Source organism: Fukomys damarensis, unplaced genomic scaffold (assembly GCF_012274545.1).
Source record: "Fukomys damarensis isolate Sample0158 unplaced genomic scaffold, DMR_v1.0_HiC HiC_scaffold_2, whole genome shotgun sequence".
Lineage (NCBI taxonomy): Eukaryota > Metazoa > Chordata > Mammalia > Rodentia > Bathyergidae > Fukomys > Fukomys damarensis.
In genome coordinates, this window is record NW_022900914.1 from 49519945 (window position 1) to 49528794 (window position 8850).

The window sequence follows — 8850 nt, forward strand, 5'->3', positions numbered from 1 at the left end:
TGTACCTCTACATGACAAGTCTTGATTCTCATTTTTTCCCCTTACCTCTGCCCTCCCTTCACCCCCTCCTCCCCTCCCCATCTACAAACACTTTATTTTCATCTTTTCATTCTCTCACATTTTTTTCTTTTCCCTTTTTACTCTTCCCCTATCCATCCCACCTTCCCTACACCTTTAGTTCCTTTCTTCCCATTTCTAAATGTCAGTAATCTTATTAGGATCTTATGCATTATTACAGATTATTCACACCAGGGAAATTATTTGGTATTTATACATGTGTGACTTATTTATTTCACTTAGGAGTATATCTTCAATATGTATCCATTTTCCTATGAATGAATCTATTTTCTCATTCTTTATGGCTGAGTAATATTCCATTTTATAGAAAAACCACATCTTCTTTATCCAGTTTCCAACGGAGCCCATCCAAATCTTAAAAGCTTTTTGAAGCTTTTCTCCATTGTCTAAGCTATATTTCTGCTCCTTTCTCCTCTTCATTACCAGAACCTGATATTTACTTCTGTGCATAGAGGCTGCCCTGCCTAGCTCTGGGTAGAACATTGGCGAACACCAAGAACGATGCAGATGCGGACTCCCCAACTTGTAGGTGTCAATATATCCAATCAAATAAATAACCTCTCTTTTAAGATAAGTTAGACTGCATTCATTTTTAAACAAAAAGCATAATTTTGGCCTTCAAGCTACAAAATTCAATCCAAGACATTTGAAGTAAAAGTTTATTTATTTATTTAGGGTGTGCTGGGGATCAAAACCAGAGCCTTGCACGTATTAGGCAAGTATTCTACCAGTGAGTTACATCTACAGCCCCTTAAACTAAAAGTTTAATAGGAAACTATGTGAACTTTCATCATTTCATTAACGCATAGTCTATAAGATTTTTGCCTAATTATGAATCAAGTAACACTGTCCTTATCACCCTCAAAGTGTGGGAGCAACTGAAAGAGAAATAAAATCTTGAGTAAAAAAAAAATTAGCTATAACTCAGAGCAACACAAATTTAAGGTCATTTAAAATTTCCCTTTTCCCCTAATGAGTGCAAAAACCACATCAGATTTGAGAACTGGATTAAGTATTAGTGATTTATAATGGCCAGCCACTGATTATTAGGTCATCTCATTAGGAACCCAAAGAAATTGTCTCTCATCTTGCTATTTGCTGCTTTCCCAGCAACCCTCAAAATGCTATGACATCACACCCATACAAGTCATGGGGCTGTGATCTGGGATTTCAGAGTAGTCGGCACAAGTCTTCCTTGGATCTCCAAAAATGGGCCCTTTTCAAATATCAATGAAACAAAAAAGTGGCAGAAAGTTACCACCAAAATCAACTTTAATATCACAAGTTAAAGCAGTCAATGATGATCACAGTCTTCTTTACTTTGAGTCGAGCCCCTGAGAGTAACAGAGGCCCAGAGGAGGGAGGCTTCTGACATTGTCAAGTGTTCCTGAGGGGCAGTCCCAAAGAGCTGTGGCAAAGTGCAAGCAAAAAACAAAACTTCACAGCCTTGGAATAGAGTGGGGAATCTACAGGGCTCTGTGTGTAAGTCATTTGTGCTGCTCATCAAATCCGTGGCCACCTCATCCCTCAGTGCCTTCATTTGGCAAGATAAAAAATGTTCAAATTGGTGCTGGAAAGTCTGAGGATTATCACTGATTACAATCTAACATTAATATAACCATTCACTGACTCTTAGGGGGAATCTTTGCTACTCCAAGTGGAAGAATATCTGTAGCACCACCTGAGAGGTTGCTAAAACCTATTGAATTAGAATTAGCATTTGCTTTTATAATATCTCCAGCTGATTTTTATACACATTTAAGTTTCAGACACAGCTGGGCGTGGTGGCTCACATCTATAATTTCAGCACTCTGGGAGTTGGAGGCAGGAGAATCGAAAAGTTCAAGTCCAACCTGAGCAACTTAGTGACTTGTGAGACCTTGTCTCAAAATAAAAAAATAAAGGTCTAGGGATGTAGCTTAATGAAAGCTCTGGGTTCAAGGCCCCAAAACAATTGACACACCCTACTGGAAGAATTAGTGCAAAGGCAATACAGGATCCTATACAGGATAGAGGAAAAGTACATAAGTGCTATAGGACCATTAAAGAAAACAGCAACACTAATAAATAAGATGCAATTTACTCCTTCCAAAAATTTGTATGATTGTCTCCTCTGTTGGCTACAAAAACAAGATTTCAACTGAAGTGTGGTCTTGAGTAGAGAGCTCTCCTGTGTAACTTCTCTCTTGCTTGCTTGCTCTCTTTTTGGTCACTCTGGTGATGGAACCCTGAACCTTGATACATGCTAGGCAAGTGCTCTAATAGTGAGCTATACCCCTAACCCAAGTGCTCTGTGGGTCTAATACTCGGCCATACCTTGATTTGATAGATATGGACAAACTTCCAGTTACAAAACGTTAAACAATGTTTATGGAAAAACTATCTTGATTGAAGATAAATTACTAGATTAAGTCTAGGATCACGCATATTAAGTTATATGTGAACTGGCTGTACCAACTTCTTTTTTTTGGCATAGAATAAGTCCAATATTTAGTACTGGTATGTCAACTAGTGGCAATGCTTTAATTACTTAACAATTTTGAAGGTCTATTTTTATAAAAGGTCTATGGTTGAAGGTTTATTTTATAAGAGCTATGGACCTTGATATAGTCAAATCTGTCAAATTTTTTGCACAAAATTTATCAAATAGAGTACCAATTGGCAAAATAAAGTGTATTATAGCTTTTTTCACTCATTGTGAATGAATACAGATAGGCAGAACTTTTCAAATCCCATTGTGTTGGTTGCAAAGACAATATGAAAGCATTTGGAACTATGTAGACCCTCAAAAACTTTTCTATGACCATCAGAACAATAATTAACATTTCTCTGAATCTGCCACTTTACCCTCTTTATAAAATGCATACATTAATATAGGGTTACACTCCACAGCTAGAAAGAGTTACATTTGGGCCAAGAACTGCAGCAGAAGGGAATTTCCATTATTACTCAAAATGTGGAACTCTACACGCCACCCAAGAGCGAGCAATGTGACTACACTGTTACATCAGTAAAAGGACATGGCCACCAAAAGCTTTGGCAATGCCAAATCTTATGTACAGAACTTTTTTGTGTGTGTGGTGATGGGGATCAAAGCCAGGCCCTTGTGGGTGCTAAGCAAGTACTCTGTCTCTAAGTTACAGCCTTACCCATCATTTCAATTATTTTAATCATACTGCTGGTTGTATTTTACTGATATTCAGAAGATAGATGAGTGCAAAAAACAAAAAAATTTTCTCAAAATTAAATGTCAAAATTACAAATGTGAAAACCTAGAAAATGTATACACCAAATATAATATGCCCAGAAAAGAACTGATCATGTCATAAGTAAAACAAAAAAGGAAACTGCAGTGGAGTTTTCTACCTGCTTTGTGTTCTATTCAAATATGCTACAAAGGCTGGTTCGAATGGTTGAACTGCTGAGCACAACAGGGCAATGCACCTGGACTGTCTGAGGTTCAAGTTCCTATCAAGCGCCTGGGAACTCTGGGAACTATTACCTACCAGATGTTTCTAGGAATTTTTGGCCCCTAAAATATGCTGTTCTCAGAGTGGAGTTTTTGACATGAATACTTATTGAACAGTATCAGGACTGACATACACAGTGGTTCTTCAGAGCCCTTTCCACAAAATATATACTTTCTGACCACTTAAAATACACCTTAATAAAATAAAACACTTTTTGCCGGGCATGGTGGCTCATGCCTGTAATCCCAGCACTTGGGAGGCTGAGGCAGGAGGATTGCTACAAGTTTGAGACCAGCCTGGGTGACAGAGTGAGTTTCCAGAGCAGTCTGAACTACATAGTGAGACCCCATCTCAAAAAAAACAAACAAAAAAACCACTTTTTTTTCAATGCTGGGATTTGAACTCGGGCCTCACTCATGCTAAGTAAGTGCTCTATTACTGAGCCACCTCCTCAGCCCCTAAAACACAATTTTAAGTAAACAAAATATCTGCCTACCTGCATGTTACCCATTTCCTACACAATGGAAATTAGAAAAAAACAAAAAAACAAACTACCCAACCTAAACCTACTGCTCATGTATGCCCAGCACTGATTCTCACGCCAGAAACATTTTTCACACGTGAGGTAACTAGAATCCTGGTTCTTTGGTCTTTGTTTTTTTTTAGTAGGTCACCTCCTAATGAGTTGTTTTGAGACACTCAGGGGAGAAAAAGCTGCAAACATTTGGAGCAATTACCAATTACCTTAATTCAAGAAAGGAAAGTCTTATATGGGTATTGATCAAGGGAAAGTGCCATTGCATTGATAAGCAACTGGCTACAGTGGAGAGACTGTAGGAACACCTTCTCCTAACATATTAGAGGAAACCTGCCTTTAACATAGTACCACTGCTGTGTCAGTCTCTTCCAGCTGGCCTGGTGGGACGTGAGGAAGGGAAGCTTCAAACTGTGGGGAAAAGTTACTTATGTGTCAAGACATGTCAGAGAGAGGAGCAAAGAGGCTGGGAGAACAGTTTAATACCCCCATCTCTACCTCCTCAAGATTTAAACCAGAAAATGGGCTATCAAGAAGATATTGAGCAAGATCCAAACTGCAGAAACACAGACACACTCGGCGTGGGAAGTTCCTGATCTAAGCAGGGCCAAAACATGGCAGAACTTGCTGGAAAAATTTTCTCCAGGAAGGCAAGAGCACACGCTGGGCTTGCGAGAGAGAGCGGACAGAATCGGCAATAGTATACAAAACAATAACAAAGACAATGACGATGATGATTACGATGACGATGCTGATGTCACTGAAATGCACAGTGGCACAATAAGATCTTGTCATTTTAGGGGTCCATAGGCCAGTAGTCCTCCCACCCCTGAGGCCTCAGTTCTATGCTTCATCAGGCAAAGAGGACTGAGTGGGGTGCAGAGCCTCACCTTCAAGACTGGAGCCAAGAAGACAGAGATTCCCGTCAGGATGAAGACGATGATGCCAGTAACTCTCTGTTCCCTGGCAGAGAAGAGCGCATTGTCAGGGGTGACCTGGAAACATTCAGTGACCATTCCCAGCCTTCTTGGGTCCTGAAGATTATTATGTCCAAGACTATGGTTTCAAAGGGCTTCTGCATCAGCCTGAGCCCCAGCTGAACCTCTCAGGGAAGACAGGTGCATCTGACAGAGGGCAGGACATTTTATAGAGGCATTGGGATGGTTGTCCACAGTAGTATCTAATGATGGGGTTCCTTGTGCCAGACTGACTGAGGTCGAATCTCTGCCATGTATTCATTGTGTGGCATTGGCAAGACCCTAGACATCTCAAGCTGAGCAGAACAGAGATAATTATAGCACCTACATGCCTATTACCCTGCCCTCTGGTGACAAGATGTCTCTTGCATGGGACATGACTGAAAAACCTTGGGAACCTGGCATGAGAAGAGCAGCAAGGGAAAGGACAGAAGTGATAGGTCAAGGCCATAGTCCAGAGAGTAGGGGTGAGCCTGGTCAGTCTTTCTGGAGGAATGGAGATTTTGCAGGGCCTGAACCCACAGTGGTCTTCAGGGGCTTCAGGGAGAGGCCCTGGAGGGTCTTGAGATAACTCCAGAGGCAGAACAGGAAGAGGCCCGATCATGCCTAGGTAGGTGAGAGCTTCTCACGCGTGTGTGCATGTGTATTTATGAGTGTGTGTGTGTGTGTGTGTGTGTGTGTGTGTGTGTGTGTACCGCTTAGACTACAAAGAAAAATGTACCACTTAGAAAAGAATCTTCTCTCCTTTCCAGTCAGAATGTCATTCCTGTCTCTGCAGCTCCTGGGATATCACAGCAGGGGCCCTCCCACTCATGTTAGGGTGATCCAGGCCCTGACCCCTCCTACCTGACCCCCAGGAACTGGGGCTGCTCCCCAGGGGCGCTGGTCTCCGTCTCCATCTTGAGGCTGTCAATGTGGGCAATGGAGATGACTGTGGCAGCCACGTACCAGGGGAGCCCCATGAAGGAGCACAGGGCCATGAGGACGCCCACCCAGAACAGGTCCAAATGGTAGCCAGCGGCCTTCTGCAGGAGCAGAAGAAGAGACAGAGAAGCTTCTGGAAGTCTGTTCTTTCTCACAGCAGCCACTTTATGGAACATGGTTCCACCTCTACACCCCATTCCAGAGAGTACTCTGAAGGGGCTGCCACCTTGAGCTACTTTCTGTGAGGACTTCAGAGGTGTTCAGATCGTATTACCCCCAGAGGTGGCTTATTGCCATCTTGTCTGAAGAGGTCAACCAGGTAAGGGACACAGGTAAAGGAGGAGAGGAACGTTCATGCTTGGAAAGGCCTTAGGTTTGGGATCCTGGAGAGAAGGGCTCCTGCCTAGTAGCCATAGTGACTCTGAAATTCCTGAAAAAGGAGCCTGAGCTTGGGCCTTACACATAGCAGAGTGGGGGTGATGGAGGGAGTAGCCTGAGGTTTCTCAGGCCCAGAAGCAGGGAGGGGAGTTTCAGGGGAGGTTCTTTGGCCTCATAATTCCGGGCCTATCCCTCTGTCAGTATCTGCTTAGACTCCCAAGTTCACTTTCAGTAGGCACAGAGGGTTACTTTGAGAGGCAAGAGGCCTGTGCCCAGGGCCCCAACCTGGTCTCAGTTCATCAAGTCACACCATCCCCCCAACACACCACCAGTGGGAACTTGTCTTCTGCGCAGGGTGCTGAAAGAACATCTCCCTCCTTCAATCCTTCTCTCTGCTCCCAGCACCACCCTCACCTTCAGTTTGTTCTCCTTCCTGTTCACAATGACGGCTGTAATTTGCTGGTCCATGAAGATCAGGATGGTCACCAGCAGAGCAGGCAGGATACTTGCCAGGTACACCCACCACGGGTTCTTCCCAAAGGGGGCCACGAACCAACCTCGGTCAGGCCTCGTGGGCTGAGCAGAGCAAATGAAGAGGGTCCTTTCCTCTTTCCCTTGTTCCAGCACTTGGCTGCTGGCCACTCTCCCCTCTTGTCACCTTCCCCCACCTGGAGGTACTTTTAAAGCACACTGTTTTCCCTAAAAGATATTAGGCACCTGCAACTTCAGAGACCACAGAGGCAGCAGATAGGGGAGGGAATATGAACACAGCTGGGATCTGCAGAATGAAGGCGATAATTTGCTGCAGCTGCCCTGGGACTGGCTGGGACACAGGGAGGAGATAAGAGAGGACAAGGGAGGAAGAATGTAGTCACTGATTACAAAACAACAAAAAGCAGAAATGAGGCTCTACAAGCAAGAATAAAGCGTTGGACGGGTCCAGTGCCTCACATGCCTGCCTCTCCTGAGTCACCTCTCTGGGAAGCATTCTGGAATTGTAAAACACCAGGCATCAATTCAGACCTGCACTTTGAGAATACAGGGTTATTTGTGCAACAGCTGATGATTATCTTTTGTTGTGTTTAAGAGAAAGAGGTCCTTTTATTTTGAGGGCAAACAAGTTGTATGTATTTAAACTACTCAGAAAAACCCTGAAATAATATCTTGGAGGTCAGGGCCTCAAAATCAAGAGCGTAATTGTGGATTTAAACCGGGACTCTTGACCCTGGTTAGATGGTTAGTGCATCTGTGAGGGACCTGGGTTTGGGCTTATTCACAAACACATGGCACCAACTTTAGACTAATAGGTGCTTTCTGAAGCAGTGATTCTCAGCTCTGATTATGCCCAGAATCACCTGGAGGACTTGTGAAACTGCAGATTGCCATCCCTACCCCCAGTTTTCAGATTCTACAGGTGTAAGAGATTGAGAATTTGCATTTCTAACAAGTTAGCAAGTGACCATGTGATGCTAGTCCAGAGGCCACACTTTGAGAATCACTTCTCCAAGGGATCATTTTCAACAGATTGCAGTTGGCCCAGCTTGTAGACTGCCATAAGTTAGGGAACTGGAAACTCTCAGAAAGAGGAGGCTTTGGCTGGAATCTTCCTCCTTCCAGGATTTCTCTGTGACTATGTCCCTATCCTCCTCTCAAAGGAAGTCCCTGGAAAACTATGCAGGAAGGGGTCACACACACACACACACACAGAACCAACAGGGTCTAGGTTGAGAAGAGAAAGTTTGATGAGCATAGAGGACAATGGGCTACAGCTAGTGGGCAGGCAGAGTGAGTGTCCCAAGGAGAGGCAAGGGGCAAACCTTGATAACACTGGGCACGTGCAGTTTGGGTGTTTCCAGGCCAAAACAGGCATCGATTCCACAGAACAGGAGGATGGAGAAAATGATGGAAAAGTCAGCCACCAAGGCCCGGACCTGCAGAAAGGAGAGGAGCAAGTGAGCAAAACATCTACTCTGACCCAGTCCTCAGGCATCAGAGAACAGTTACAGGCTGTGTTGAAGTCAGGAGGTCTATGCTCACACAAGTCCTTGCAGCTATGTGGCCGTGGGGAAGCATGTTATCCCTCTGAGCCTCACTTTCCTCCTCTGTGAGATGGAGATGATGATGGTACTACATCAAGAGGGAATGAGCTGTGGTGCATTTAAAGTGCCTGGCATGGGGTAGTCAGCCTGGTAGCTGTGATCCATGTGGCCATTTTCTGGAATAAGACACTGAGCTGCGTCACTCAGCAGGTGTGAGGGCAAGGGCTGAACTCAGAGGAAACCCTAGGTCCTGTCTTGGAGAGTAAGCCGCCTGTTCATGGGGCAGGGGAGGGGAAGCATGCACAGGACATATTCTTTGCCTGTTAAGTGAGTTCAGATTGTCTAGCCATTGTTCTATATGCACATTTTGTTAATGTTGCTGAGTATTAAAAGATAAATATTAACACCCAAATTAAGTTAGAAGTAACAAAATAATCCATATATATATA

At 43.8% G+C, this 8850-nt stretch overlaps 1 protein-coding gene across 7 annotated transcripts in view; it reads right to left on the bottom strand.

Annotated features, from left to right (window-relative positions):
* The window catches only part of Slc4a5 (solute carrier family 4 member 5), a 109663-nt gene that overhangs the window by 9796 nt on the left and 91017 nt on the right, over positions 1–8850 (bottom strand). For all 7 annotated transcript variants that reach the window (XM_010631549.3, XM_010631550.3, XM_010631544.3 and 4 more), the window contains 4 exons: positions 8180–8293; positions 6777–6938; positions 5907–6085; positions 4974–5046 (listed from right to left, as the gene is read on the bottom strand). In XM_010631549.3, the coding sequence (XP_010629851.1) occupies positions 4974–5046; positions 5907–6085; positions 6777–6938; positions 8180–8293 (528 nt within the window). The remainder of the gene's footprint in view (positions 1–4973; positions 5047–5906; positions 6086–6776; positions 6939–8179; positions 8294–8850) is intronic.